The sequence below is a fragment of the Manis pentadactyla genome, chromosome 3, assembly GCF_030020395.1.
Source record: "Manis pentadactyla isolate mManPen7 chromosome 3, mManPen7.hap1, whole genome shotgun sequence".
Taxonomy (NCBI): Eukaryota; Metazoa; Chordata; class Mammalia; order Pholidota; family Manidae; genus Manis; species Manis pentadactyla.
Window position 1 is genome coordinate 94,669,471 of NC_080021.1, and position 14,873 is coordinate 94,684,343.

The window sequence follows — 14,873 nt, forward strand, 5'->3', positions numbered from 1 at the left end:
AGGAAGAATCAGGAAAACCCTCTGTTTTCTAGCTTAGATCACTACCTGGTTTGGACATGTGGATTCTGTAAAAAGCTGAAGGCTCAGTTTGCACAGTAGCTCTTGGCTATTGAGCATACTATCTCTGTGCCAGGTACTCTGCTATGCACCTTTCATATGAAAACCCTATTTTATAGGTAGATATTATACCCATTTTAAAGTTAAACAAGTCTGCTATAGTACAGGGGGTCAGACTTGCTTGAAGTGAAGTGATTTGTTCTCCTCTCCCATCCCCTCATGTCACTGATGCCAAGGGACCTTCAGTGAGGAATCTGGCAGTCACGGATGCCACAACGAGGCTGTGAAGCCAGAGGTGTGGGTTGACCAGGTCTTTTGCAATTATCTCAAGTCTCTTGAAATTGTTTTTACTATGCTATCATCCTCTTCTCCTTGGTCTAGTTAAGTACCCTATTGTACCCTTAACAGGTTTAATGTATTCATTTTTCAGATAGCTTTTGGTCTCTCCTCACCTGCCTTTTCTTTTTTTAGGTGAAACACATACATAAGATTAACCATTTTAAAATGCACACAGTTCAGTGGCATTTAGTACATTCACAATCTTGTGCAAACAGCACCTCTATCCAGCTCCAAAAAGAAGCCCCATCTGCTCTAAGCACTCCTTTCCTATTCTCCCCTGCCCTTGCTCCCTCGTAATGGCTCATTTGCTTTCTGTTTCTCTGGATATACCAACTCTGGAAGTTTCATATCAGTTGAATCATATAACACATGCCCTTTGTGTCTGGTTTCTTTCACTGAGCATAATTGCCATAGTTTGTTCCAGCTGCCATGACAAAGTACCACAGACTTGGTGGCTTCAACAACAGAAATTTATTTTCTCACAATTCTGGAGATGAGAAGTCTAAGATGGGGATTGGTTTCTCCTGCAGCCTCTCTCCTTGGCTTGCAGGTGGCCGCCTCCTTGCTGTGTCCTCACATGGTCTTTCCTCAATGCACACACATCCCTGGTGTCTCTTTGTGTATCTAAATTTCTTCTTCTTACACAGACACGAATCAGAACTGGATTAGGGCCCACTCTAATGACCTTGTTTCACTTAATTCTTTAAAGACCATTTGTCCAAATACAGTCACATTCTGAGGTACCAGGGTTTAGGGCTGCAACATAGGAGTTTTGGGGAACACAACTCAGCCCATAACAGTAATGTTTTTAGGGCTCATCCATGCTGCAGCATGTATCAGCACTTCATTCCTTTTAATGGCTGAATAATACTCCACCGTATGGATAGAGCACATTTTGTTTACCCTATTAATCTTTTGATGGCCACTTGGACTTTTGGCTACTATGATTAATGCTTTTACACCCACTACCCCTTTACAGAAAGTGTTTACTGGCACTGGGGAATGGTTGGGAGAGGAGGGCCAGTTAGGATGCATACACTGACAGCAATGGTCAGTGGCTGGGTACAGATTCAAAGCTCAGCCTTCTGTATCAGGTAGTGTGAACACCAGTGCCCCTCCTCAAGCTGGTATGGGTATTTAGCAAAAAACTTGTGAGCTTGCCAAGTGGCAGTGAAGTGCTGCTGGGCTGTTTGAGTCTCTGGCAGGCTTCATCAGTGTCCAGTTGATTGTACACTGTCCTTGGCATCTGTCAGCTTCTCTAGCCACTGTGACGGATGGCTGAGTGACGGTTTTACTACTGATGAGGAAACAGCCTGAATTATCAAAAGCAGTAATGCCAGAAGTTGTCTGATTTATCCTCTTTGAACAGATCTATGTGTAATTTATCTAGGGATGCACTCTGAAAATCTCACACCAACTGAAAGTCATGTCCTTTTCTTAAGGCAAAAAGTTTTCTCCTGTTCCACCTGTGATTTAGGAGAAGGTATCACGAGGGTCATAGAAGGCCCTGAGACAGGAGACATCAGGGTGGTTTAGTGGCAGCCGTAGTTCCTCCCTGCTCTATAATGAGTCTACCCAGAGCTGTTGTATTAGTTTATGTGAGTCTTACTACACTTCTGGATTTTTTCTTTTAATATTTCTTTCTTTTGTGACAGTGTCTATAAGATGCTGTCATTGGGAAACTTCTTTGGCAAGAAACAAAGCCACAAGTGTCCTAAGGCATATTTCCAGGCTTGCAATGAAAAGAATAGGATTCTGAGGTGTCAGAGAGAAAACTGGCCAGCTCCCAGCTATGCCTCCTCGGGTGGCCAGCCCCATCTGTGTAGGTCACTGTGATTTAGTGTGTAGTCCTCTGATTTTTCTCATTAGAAATTGTTTTTTAGCAGTGCAACCAGAGATAGTCAACCTCTGGGAGACTGAGTCACATACCAAGCTGGTAAGAGATGGTATGTATACTAGACTGCCCACATGGTACATTTCCAGGATCCCAGCTTCTGGTCAGAATAGAACAGTCCAGTCAGCTCACCAGTGAATTCTCTGTGAGAGAATAGGTGGTAATTCTGAGGGATGGTAGGTGGTAATTCTCTCTGTGAGGGAAGGTAGGTGGTAATTAGAAGGCAGCTGCAAAGGAGCATGTGGGTTATTCTCATGGCTACTCTTGAATTGCCAAGGCAGCCTGATAACATCAGTTTCTTAATAAATTATCGATTAATTTATTCTCACTGCAGATGGTAACATTTTTAGGGATATGAGGGCCCCTTACTGCCTCATATAGCACACTTAGGTTCCAACATCTGGCTCTTTTTCTGCCCCACCCCCCACGCCTTTGAGGCTTTGGGAGAAATTTTTCAGAATAAAGGTTCTGGCCTGCCTTCTTATTTTAGTTTCACAAGGATAAACACTATTTGGGGAAGGATGGAAGAGAAATTGAGAGCCAAGTTGTTTGAAACATGTCCTCATGCTGGGGCCTCTCCATGAGGGCCCCTTCACCGCATTTTCCCTACTAACATGGCCATAGATTCTAGGCCTCCTGGGTACTTCAGGGTCCCAAGAGCTTTACCTGCCTATTGTATAACCTGTTAGCACAGCAACTGGGGCCACTCTTTAAATTCTCATTCAGTCAGCCAGGGTTTACTGAGCACCCCCCACAGGTGCTGCTGTTCTGGGCCCCCAGAACTTTGTCAGTGCATATGAAAAGGTTCCCTCCCGCCCTGGCCGGCATCTGTTCTAGTGCTCATTCTTAGGCTCTTTGGGGCCCTCCTTTCTCTCTCAGAGTAGGAGCCAGTCTTCATGATGGTCTAACAAGGTTGTACCTGCTGTAGCCACTCCCATGTCCTCACTCTGCAGTCTCTGTGTCCCACTTCACTGGCTCTTCTCTGAATCAAGATCCCGCTCCAGAGACTGTGTAGGATTTGTTTTCTTTTTATGGCCGAATAGTATTCCATTGTGTATGTGTACCACATCTTCTTTATCCATTCATCTACTGATGGACACTTAGGTTGCTTCCATTTCTTTGCTGTTGTAAATAGTGCTGCGATAAACAAAGGGGTGCATATGTCTTTTTGAATCTGTGATCCTGTTTTCTTAGGGTAAATTCCTAGGAGTGGAATTCCTGGGTCAAATAGTATTTAAATTTTTACTTTTTTGAGGAACCTCCATACTGCTTTCCACAATGGTTAAACTAATTTACATTCCCACCAGCAGTGTAGGAGGGTTCCCCTTTCTCTGCATCCTCACCAGCATTTGTTGTTCCTTTTGGATGTCTGACATCCTAACTGGTGTGAGATGATACCTCATTGTGGTTTTAATTTGCATTTCCCTGATAATTAGCGATGTGGAGCATCTTTTCATGTGCCTGTTGGCCATCTGAATTTCTTTGGAGATATGTCTGTTCAGATCCTCCACCCATTTTTTTTTAAATCTTTCATGTATCATTTTATCTGAATGTCTTTGGAATAAATGTTGTAAATTGGAAAATTGAAGCAAAAACTACTGAATCAAAGTCCTCTACCCATTTTTAATCGGGTTATTTGCTTTTTGGGTGTTGAGGCATGTGAGTCCTTTATATATTTTGGATGTTAACCCTTTGTCAGATATGTCATTTACAAATATATTCTCCCATACTGTAGGATGCCTTTTTTTTCTACTGATGGTGTCCTTCGCTGTACAGAAGCTTTAGAGTTTGATATAGTCCCATTTGTTCATTTTTGCTTTTGTTTCCCTTGCCCAAGAAGATGTGTTCAGGAAAAAGTTGCTCACGTATTCAAAGATTTTTGCCTGTGTCTTCTAAAGAGCTTTATGGTTTCATGACTTACATTCAGGTGCTTTGATCCACTTTAATCCAATCCAGTTTCATTCTCTTACATGGAGCTGCCTAGTTTTGCCAACACCAGTTGAAGAGGCTGTCGTTTCCCCATTGTATATGCATAGCTCCTTTATCATATATTAATTAGCCATATATGTGTGGGTTTATATCTGGGCTTTCTATTCTGTTCCGTTGGTCTATGGCTCTGTTCTTACGCCAATACCAAATTGTCTTGATTACTGTGGGTTTATAGTAGAGCTTGAAGTTGGGGAGTGAGATCCCCCCAGCTTTATTCTTCCTTCTCAGGATTGCTTTGGCTTTTCAGGGTCTTTTGTGGTTCCATATGAATTTTAGAACTGTTTGTTCTAGTTCATTAAAACATACCTCTTTTTATTTTTTAATGTGGATTCAGTTTCATATTAAAAACTGTTATTTCTTTTTAAATTGACTACTGTTGTAGCAACCATGTACTTCTGCATCATAAGGTGGAAGGCTCTCCAGGTACAACAGCTGAAGCATAAAGGCCTGCCAAGCTTTGGAAGGCCAGCTTTTCATTTTCATATGCTGACTAACACAACATTTAGGGTCATTTGAAAGTTTTTAGTTTTTAATCTTCATAATGTGATTAAAATTTAATATGTGAAAAAATTAAAATTTAATATGTGAAAAAATTTGAAAAAATTTGAAAAAATTTAAATAAAAAACTTAATATGATTCTTATTATTTTCACGTTATAACCAAATACTGGGAAAGGGATTGAGCATTCTAGTTAGAAAGTGATTTAATTGAGAGAAACCTGGAAGACTACCAGGCTAGTTGAAGGTCTTGTTTTTTATTCATTAGCTTGTTAGTTATGTGATCACATGCAAGTAGCAAGTAATTTAATAATTCTGAGCCTGAGTTTTATTAACTTTAAGGAAAAAAAGACAGGTGTGCATATGTGTATATGTGTGTGTGTGTACATGCATGTGTGTGCTTTGGGAACACTAAGAAATTCAAAGATGAATTCATAATCCTGACCAGGACCACATCTTAGTTGGCCCTGTAGCCCCCGGTACAGCCAACCCTCAGTGACTACTTGTTAAATGGAGGAAAAAATGAGAGATCTTGACATTTAGCACATGTCGTCTTGGACTAAGCCTTGAAAACAGAAGAACAACAAGATGGATGTGAAATTCCCAGTGGCTCTACCCCTATTTTACTTGCAGACTTTCCTTACTGTCCCAACAGGGGCTCCTCCTTAGCCAGTGGTTGGCACATTCTTACCTTCCCTAACACCTCTCTCTCAGTTCCTCCCTTTTATTTAAATACATGTACACTTTCCCCTCTGGTCTTCAATTCCAAGCTTGCCAGTGAGCTGGTTCTTTGTAATACTCTGTGTGAGGCTGGGCACGGAGCACCACGAAGACAACTGTAGTCACCTACTTCTCTTCACTGGCTGGACCCACGAGAATGGGGATCCCAGGGCAGCTTGTTCCTTGCAGTGTCTGACAACTGCTGCTTGGGAGCATCTAATACATGCTTGGTACTGGGAGATGGCTGGTAATTACCCTTCTTTGTGCTTCCTTTCCCCTTGAGGAAGGACAGGTGCAGTGTGGACCTCCTGGGGTCCTCAGCTGAACTCTGCACGATTGAATCCTCCTTGTTTAACATGGAAATTGGTGACAAACACTACAAACCCATTGATATTCTTCCAAAGATCTATGCAAAGCCCAGAAATAGAATTGTCTCCCTCAAATTAAAACACAGCTTGAGCTTGGTTCCATTTTTCCACAGGTGCAGGATTCGTGAAAATCTGTTTGTATATGTGTATCATTTGCAAGAAACAAAGGTGTTAGGAACACATGCAAATTAGAGAGTTCTTCACTTCCTTTCTGCCAGTTCCCTTCTCCTTCAATGCCTGGATCTATACAATCTATGCTTTTTTTTTCCCCCAGAGTTTGAGCAAACTGAGCTATCACTGCCTTTAAATTTTTTGTGTTTTTAAAATTTTTATTTTGAAACACAAGAAGTTACAAAATAGTACATAGAGTCCCATGAACTCTTCACCGAGCTTCCTCTCATGGCAACATAGCTTACATGACAAGTAAAATATCAAAACCAGGAAATGGACGTTGGTATAGAATAACTAGACTGCAGAATATCTGGTTTCTTAAAAAAACAAATATTTTGAAGTCATAAAATAATGCTTTTAAGCACAAATAATATACATCTTATAATGGGAAGAGGAGGTTGACCAGAAGTGTCTGCCTGTTCGTTCCTCCCCCAAACTCCTGGCAACACTGACCTGTTTACTGTCCCCAGAGATGTCCCTTCCACAGTGTCAGAGCTGGAACCATGCGGCCTGTGCCTTTTCAGATTGGCTTCTTTCCTTTAGTGATGTGCACTTAAGTTTCCTTCATGTCTTCATTGCTGATGGCTCATTTCTTTTTAGTGCTGAATAACGTCTCCTTGTCTGCTGAACCACAGTTTGTTTATGCACCACCTACTTCAGGGCATCTTGGCCCCTTACATGTTCTGGTGATTATGAATGAAGTTGCTGTAAACCTCTGTGCACAGGTTTTGAGTTGGGATTTCAACTGGCTGATGTGGCATTGTGTGGCCATCTATGTTCCCATTCATATATGAATGACAGACATTTTATTTAAAAAAAGATCTCCCTCTCCCTGGCTTTGGATGGGTGGTGAGGTAAGGGTTTAGTTCAGGCTTTTATTCGGTGTGTCACTTCCCTTTCTCAGACATGGGATTGTTCTTGGGAGCGAGTGACTATGCTCTGTGTCTAATTAGCACCTTTGGATAATTACTCACAGCCTGCCACAGCTTGCTCTCCACCATCCTCTCACTGGAGGAGGTGGGCACCAGCACCGTTTAAATGTTAAATCTGGCCATCTGACAAGGGGCTTGGTTTTCGCTGCTGTTACAGCAGCATCTGGAGCAGTGGCAAGGGTTAGAGGACATTGGTCAGCAGAGCGGATGGGGAGGTCATGGAGAAAAACCACTTCTACCATCCTTTCTTTGAGTCTAGACCTAGCTAAAGAACTCTCCTCTGTAAGCACCTCCATGAGGCACCACCTCACAGGACAAGAAGGTCTTCCTAGCTCCTTCCAGCCACACAGCCCAGCTGTCCTGGTGAGCTGCATGTGGCCTGCCCCTTCCTCCGGATCCACTCAACACCCTGGGATTAGGCTGTGCGTAGCATGAGTACCCTGGACAACTATCTGCTGTCTTGTCAAATAGGGGGGAAAAGTTCCTAACTTGCTGTGTTCCTTGACCTTTATCCTCATCCCTTAAACCCTCTAATCACCAGTTTCTCTTTACTCAAAACAAGGGGATGATTGGATTATCTGCAAGGCTCCTAACCTTAATTAGTGCCTAGGACCACTGATCCAAGACTCTCGGCTAGTACTTGGAGCTGTTCCTGTAAATATGTCATTGCATTAGAGAAAGTTTTGCCTTTTCCACAGCCTTTTCTGAAGGACTGAGTTCCTAATCACCAGACTGGGGATGGGGATGGGGCCGGTGAGTGGGAGGGAGTAGGGGGTGTTGATAAAAGCCCTAGAGACTTGGATGAAGATGGGACCATTAGCAGAACTAGGGAAAGGGTTAGGATGTCTACACCAGTAAACTCTGAACCAGTACATTCTCAGAATCAGTTGTTGGGTCGTTCATAAACAGTTTTGCCAGGAAGCAATTTCATCTTCTTTAGGATGCTCCCCTAACATACTTGAGGATTCTCAACTGATGTCCATTCTAGCAGCTACCCTCCTTTATTTTAGTTTGAATTCCTCCCTCTCCCCCAGACTTCTCAGTTTGTTTGCACTTAGATACCAGGAGTGGGGTATTAAGTGACCCTCTGTTTGCAATCCCCCCAACCCATCGGGTGCAGGTGGTGATGGGGAAGGACTTAGGCTTTGCTCAGCAGCCAGGCTGCCTACGGCATCATTGACACACAGGTAGAGAAGGTGCTGTGCCAGCCACCAGTGCCAAAGCTTCACTGGGATCTCTAGGGAGCCAGCTACCTCCCGCACCCAGAGCTGGGCCCTGGAGGACACCTAGATGTTATCATCTGGCTCAGAGCATTAAAGATATGTTCCCCACTAGTGTGGATCCCTCTCCTCCTCTTGTTCGCAAGCTTGGTGGGGGAAGAATGCCATCTTGCCCCCCTGCCCTGCCTGTAAGTATGTGCAAAATACCTAGGGCCAAGGAGCAGGCACGCAGGCAACGGGTTCTTCTTCCCGGAGAGGCAAGTGTGGGGTGCAGCCTCCTTTACACGCTGGCGGCCCCTTGCCCCAACCTCCGCGAACCCGGGCAGCCAGCTTCCTGGTGGCTCAGGCGCTTGCTTGCTGTTTTTTTCTCTTTGGTTAGCTCACTCTTCAAGAGTGGAGTGGGACTCTCCCTGGGACGTTATAGGGTGTCATCGGTGGCATTTGCGCCCACTGCTGAAAAACAAGCCCCAGTGCAATGCACTCGGGTTTCTGAACAGCTGCGCGAGCGCCGAAACCAGAGTCAGCAAAGCTGTCAAGAGGGAGAGCACGGACTGCGGGGGGAGGTTCCCGGGGGCACCCGCTGGGTGGGCGATGCCAGGTGCTCAGGGTTCTGGGCTGGCTGGGGAGCAGGGAAGGGGGAGAGGGCCGGCCGGGACTCCCGGAGTCGGGGTCAGGCGGGAGCACCCGCTGGGTGGGCGACACGCGGCGCTCGGGGCCCCGAGCCGCTGGGGGGCGGGGCGAGCGGGCGGGGCGCGCGCAGCTGTGCCGGCTGCCAGGGAGCGGGCGCGGCCCCAGCCGAGCCATGCGGGACGTGAGCGACGTGTGGCAGCCTACTCTGCTGTGTGGGTATCAGGGAGCGCCGCCTTCTTCCTTCCAATCACAGCACCACCTCAGCGAGGTGTGCATCTCTGCAGCGCTTATGACCTGATGCATCATGAGCTAAAGTCACAATCATGTAATGCCAATGCGGGGGTGGCAATCCCGCTAAAAAGCACCCCAGATCTTCACAGGGCGACCACCTGCCCGACTACACGACTGTCACATGTCGCCAGCTGATGCAAAACTGAGCGCCGGGGAGGTAGAAAGGACAGATACTACACCAAAAATAGACGAGGAAGATGCCTTGAGGTGTGAATGTCATGAGTGTTTGGGGTTTACATAATCAAGTTGTCACTTCCCAGTAGTCATTCCGCGGCTTAGGTAATGAATTGCAGGTCAGCATAGGATCTAGTTTTATTTACTCTTTTACTCGGAGAGATAAAGGTATATTGAAAATATTGTGGATGGCGACTGTGAATACCCAGACGCCTGGTACCATTTTGGTGCAGTCCCCGGGCTTTCCCTCTTCGGTGGGGGAGCCGGGGTTTCAGGGTTTGGGACTTGGTGTTGGTGCAGCATGTTCAGCACAAGTCAGGGTTTCTAAGGGACTCGGAAGTGGGCCGTGTGGGGACAAGGGGTTAAGGAAGGGGTCGTGGTGGGTGAGACTCAGAGGTTTTATTAGGGAGCAGCTCTGGCAAGAAGTGACCCGGAAGGCTGTGTGGCACTGGCGGTCTCAACATCCACCCTCTGACTTCCCTCTAGGGTAGCAGAGACAGCCACCCCCTTCCCCGCTAACCTCTCTCCATCCCTTAACCCGAAGCCCGGGTCTTCAAGCTGGCAGTGCCCGACCCGGAGTGCGTGTTCGGGGTCTCACTCCCGGGAAGGCCGTGTCAGTAGGATTCATTTTAACTAGCATCCAGGCGTTCGGGCTGCAGGGGTCGGAGGACCTCACTGGAGGCCACCGTGGCTTTTCTCACAGTACAGTTTTGAAGTGACTTCTGGGAAGATGTCGGGTTGTCTTTAGGGGATGATGGCCGGAGGTCCTACTCCGTGAGCCTTCTGCAGCTCGATGTCGGACCAGTCTGGGTTCTGGCTTAAAGGAACTGCCGGAGCGGAGCGCGCCGCTGCCGCCGGCCTGCAGGGGGCACCGGCAGGCCGCCTCACGACTTGACCACCCCACTCCCCATGTGAAAGGGGCGGAAACCTGAATAGTGCGTCTCCGCCCCGAGGCTGACGTGGGCGTCGCTGCCGGCTTAGACTCTTAAAAGTCTGGACCAAGCGCCGGGTAATCCTGCGGAGCTGTAGAGCAAGCGAGCGACTGTGAAGCTGGCTGGAGGACTGGAGCTGGCACAAGGCGACCGCGGCTATCTCTGCGCTCCGATCATCCGCGGGGCTTCCCGACTGGACGAGCCCGGCCCTGCAAGAGCTGAGTACGGCTCCAGCCCCCCACCCTTCTCGCCGCGCTCAAGTGGCCGCAAGCTCGGGAGAGCTTTCGTGATTTAGCACAAAGCACGTTTCCAAAAAGCGCCGGGGCCGCGCTCCCGCGCACGCAGTTCCCCTTCCCCTTTGTTCCGGGGGTCCACAGCCCGCTGTCCTCCCCTAGTCAGAATTCTTCGCAAGGGGCGGAGGGCCGTCGAGTCTAGGCTGTGAAGATGCCCTTGGAGCTGACTCAGAGCCGGGTGCAGAAGATCTGGATCCCCGTCGACCACCGCCCCTCGCTGCCCAGATGTGAGTGTGGACCCGGGGGCTGGGCTCAGGGCAGGGCGTGCTGCGTGCCAAGCCGGGCCATTGTGTGGCAAGCGCTGGCGGGCGCTTTTGTGCCCACTCCACTCCGGCGAGGGGCCGGTGCCGCCCACCGCGACTGTCCCCGAGGCCCAGCCGGCGAACGCTCCTCCCCAGCCGGCGAACGCTCCTCCCCGGCGCGGGCGGGCGCCACCCTGGTTGCGGGGCGGTACCGGGGGGGAGGGGGAGGGGGCGGGGGGCGCGGGCGCTGCGACTCCCCTGGCCGGAGACGGGGGCTCTGCGCTCGAAAAGCTTTTGGTAAGGGGGTGCTTGGGAAAGGACAACCTCCCTAGTATCCCCTAGTCCTCGTCATTCCCGGGCACCCGCAGGGAGGACTGCGGTTCAGAGACGCGGCCCTTTCGCCCTCCTCAGGCCTTGCTTCCCTTTCTGTAACTGTGGCTGCCTCCTCCCTTCTGCTGGCCCCCATTACCTCTATTCGCGTTGTTTCTCTCCCCTGTTTCTCCTCTCTGGACCTCTATATTTGCACCTCTGTTTATTCCCCTTTACTATGTATTTCCATCTCCTATTTCTCCTTTCTATGTATTTCTAATCTCCACTCTACTTCTCTTTATATTTCTATCTGTGCTCTTTCTCCTCTCTGTATTTCTGTCTTCCTTCTGCCTCCATCTCCTTGCTCCCACCTGCCCCGTGGAGCTGGTGGGGGGGCGCTGGGAGGCTGGTAACTGTAGTGCTGCGTGGAAACGAGCCTTTGCCCCTGGCTTGGGAGAGGATCTGTGGGTCTGTGGCTGCTCAGTTGGCAGTGTTTCACATACACACACACACCACACACACATTCCACCCTACTTGGAATTTGCTGTCAGTCAACTCCCGGCCCCATCTGTCCTCAGCCGTAAATGCTTTGGGAAGGTTTACCTTGGGCTCTGTCTCTAGCTGTTGAGGGAACTACCTCTTAAAAGGATGGTTCCAATAGTTTGAAGGCAACACTGTTCCTCCTGGTAACCTGCCCAGGGGCCATCAGGTGGATAGGGCCCAGCCCAGTCCTGTCTGTTTTGCTCCAGGCAGGGTCCAATTGCCTGAGAGGTAAGCATGGGATCCCAGCAAACCTTAGGTGACTCCTAGGCATTGATGGTGCCTGAGTCAGGGTGGCCTGCTGGCCTTCTCTGCTGTCACCTTTTCTCAGGGTGGTTGCTGAGGCCATGGTGACAGCTCGCCAACTCAGGTTTTGCCCAGGAGGTGGGGAACGCTGGCCCTGTGGTACTCCTACCTAATCCTGGTGATGGGGGTGGGGCCTGGTAAGGTGCTCCCTATTTTGGGGGGTCACTCCTCCACTAGTTTGTCCCCTCTGCTGGACCTATGGGTTCTGGGACCTTAGAAGCCTTAAGGAGAACAAGGTTTCTTTGCAAGATAGCTAAGGGCTAGGGGCTTGGAGGTCTGTTTCTTGTTGCCAGCTTTCCGATAAGCTTTTAAAAATAGCTTGCCACACTAGGGCTAACCACTGTCTGGTTGAGAATCTGTAAAACCTATTGGTGGTTAGGAATAAAGCGCCTTAAGTCCCAAGGGAGATGGAGAAAAAAACATCACCCTTTGGACTTTTGAATAAAACATTATGGAGCACTTTGAAAACTGTAATTGGTAATGTAAATACAGGTTTTCTATATACACATGTATGTGGATATGGGCATTTGTATGTATGTGTGTACATACACGCACACATTTAGTAGTCCCCTGAGGTTCCTGGTGGTGGAGTGAGGAATGCCCATGAAGATCCGTGTGGCGAGCACCTTAAAACTGGCTGGCATGCACTTAGTCGGGTGACTCTGAAACACAAGTGTGCAGCCATGCTTCCCTCCAGGCTTCTGAGAGCCATCCATTAGCTGCTATCCCGCTGCACGTCTCACACGCAGATGAGAGATTTGCCTAAAAATCCCTGTCGGAACCATTCAGAGCTGCGTAGGGGGAGGGGTGAAGCTGATGGATTAACTCTCCTGTCCCCACCCACTCTCCCGAAGCCCTGTGTGTGGTTCTGCGGTATAGGCTCAGACACATTTTTCCTTATAAAAATACCTACCTGCAGCCTAGATATTTGTTATGTGCCCTTAGTCCAAGTAGTGGCGTCTTTCCCAGTTTATAGTCACCTAGATCTCAGCTGAATAGAGAAAAGAGGTTATTTCTTCTTGACATCTTTCCTGACCCCCCTCACCCGCCCCCGCCTTCTTTAATGGCATTTGGAACATCGGATGGACTTTCTTCTAAACCTGTTATAGCACCTTTCTAAGTCGTGTCCTAATTGGGGGTCTGCCCCAGATGCCTCTGAGTTTTATTAACTAAAATATAGCACATGGGAAACGTTACTGTTCATGTACCAAAGAACAGTAAAACAACAGAAAGCTGCACATTGATTAGTTTATGCCTCAGAAGCACGTCATTTGGGTTTTCTTTTGCTACACCCATAGTGTGGTAAATCAGCTTCTCTCAAATGCAAACCGTAATTTGGTGAGACTTAGTGAATTGGTCAGTCAGCTTAAATCAACAAGGAAGTTATTTATGGGCTAGTTATCCTTTCTGTTTATCATCAGCAAAATCTGGGAGCCTCAGTGTGCAAATCCCTAATTATTTGGGCAAGTTATTTATCCACTCAGAACCTCAGTTTCATCATCTATAAAGTGGGTTTCATACTGTCTACCAATAGATTTTCATCTCCACAGGAGCTGAGACAATGTTTTCACTGGTGGTATTCTAACTTAAAGAAGAAAGATAGGGGGATCTTCAGGAGAAATCCTTACTTTATCCTGGGGTGGCCACTACAGTTTACAGGGTTTACTGTGGTCCCTGGCTGCACATTAGATTCATTTGGGGGAGATTTTGGAAAAAAATTCATATTGGGACCCCAAACCAAGGTAGAATTGCTACAGGTGGGGCCTTGGCATCCAAGTTTTTAAAAGCTCCTTGGGTTCAACCATTGGTTGAGAACCACTAGTTTAGGAAAGAGCACTTTTTTCAGGTGGGAAGAAACCTACATGAACCCCAATTCTGTCCCTCACTGCTTGGCCATGGGCCCTCCTTTTTACATGTGGGTCTTAGTTTCCTCATGTTTAGAAAGGTGAAAGCCATAATCGCTGATAATGATGGAGGCCCCTGTGGGCAGCATTTCATGTGTATTATGCTGTAGTTCATGTGCCCTTTATGAAGCATCCCTCCATTTCACAGAAAAGGAATGGAGACACTGAGAGATCAAATGACTTGTCCAAGGTCGGAGGAAGTGGTGGAGCCGGCTTTGAACTGTTTACTTGACTCCAGTCCCTGCTCCCCAGCCACTCTGCTATTGTATTGCCTCCCAAGGTTGTCAGATGATTCACTAAACTCGGAGTACCCCCTATTGCTGGCAAAGACCATGTCGGGTTGCGGGGGCCATTCGTTGGATAGAGATCAGTCAGGCATGAGTTGAACTGTACATGCAAATAATTAACAAGGATGGCATCCAGCAAATAGTACAGAAGAGCTTTGGAAGAGGTTCCCCCCACCCCACACAGCCTCAGGCCCATCCCTGGGGCATACTTACTAGATGCTGATTCTTAACGCTACCACTGGGCTGATGTGATCCCAGGAGAGGGTTTATGTCCAGTGGACAGCAAACAAGAGTCCATTGCTTTCTAGGCCTGTATTCTGGTCTCCCAGGGCCACATGCAAGAAGCCTCAACCCAGAGAACCCCTCTCAGGTGGTGGTGTAACTGCAGGGTCGTGGCAGGTTCCCCTGGGCACCACTGGGTCTGCTCTTGTGGGGGGTGGGGGTGGAAGTAGGTCCCCATGGTTACTGTAGACAGGGGCAGGAATTTTCACCAGATCGTTGGGAGCTGATGCCATCTCCATCTGCAGCTTTCTGCCTGCCCCAATCACCCTTTTCCACTTGTTCCTATGAGCCTGTCTTAAAGCTTAGCTTACCTATATGTAGGAGAGAACACAAGAGACTTAGCAGCTTTCTGAGGTTGACATTGCTAGTGCCTCTGGGTAGAAGAAAAGTTACAGGAGGTTTGGGAGCAACAGCAAAGTGTCTTCCAATGGTTTATTTTCAGAGCCTGAGTTGTGGGTGTCATTGTGGTGGGTGAAGATGGCTGTTGAGTGCCAGC

At 48.0% G+C, this 14,873-nt stretch overlaps 1 protein-coding gene across 9 annotated transcripts in view; it reads left to right on the plus strand.

The window, feature by feature from the left end:
- PFKFB3 (6-phosphofructo-2-kinase/fructose-2,6-biphosphatase 3) overlaps positions 1 to 14,873 on the plus strand; it is a 77,017-nt gene that overhangs the window by 40,550 nt on the left and 21,594 nt on the right. For 4 of the 9 annotated variants that reach the window (XM_057498176.1, XM_036908182.2, XM_036908180.2 and 1 more), the window contains exon 1: positions 10,277 to 10,734. The exons of 2 other annotated variants lie outside the window; for them this stretch is intronic. In XM_057498176.1, coding sequence (XP_057354159.1) covers positions 10,659 to 10,734 — 76 coding nt within the window. In that variant the 5' untranslated portion in view covers positions 10,277 to 10,658. Of the gene's footprint in view, positions 1 to 10,276; positions 10,735 to 14,873 lie in introns of those variants that run through there. 3 more of the 9 variants (XM_036908185.2, XM_036908184.2, XM_036908181.2) reach the window with 2 other exon arrangements.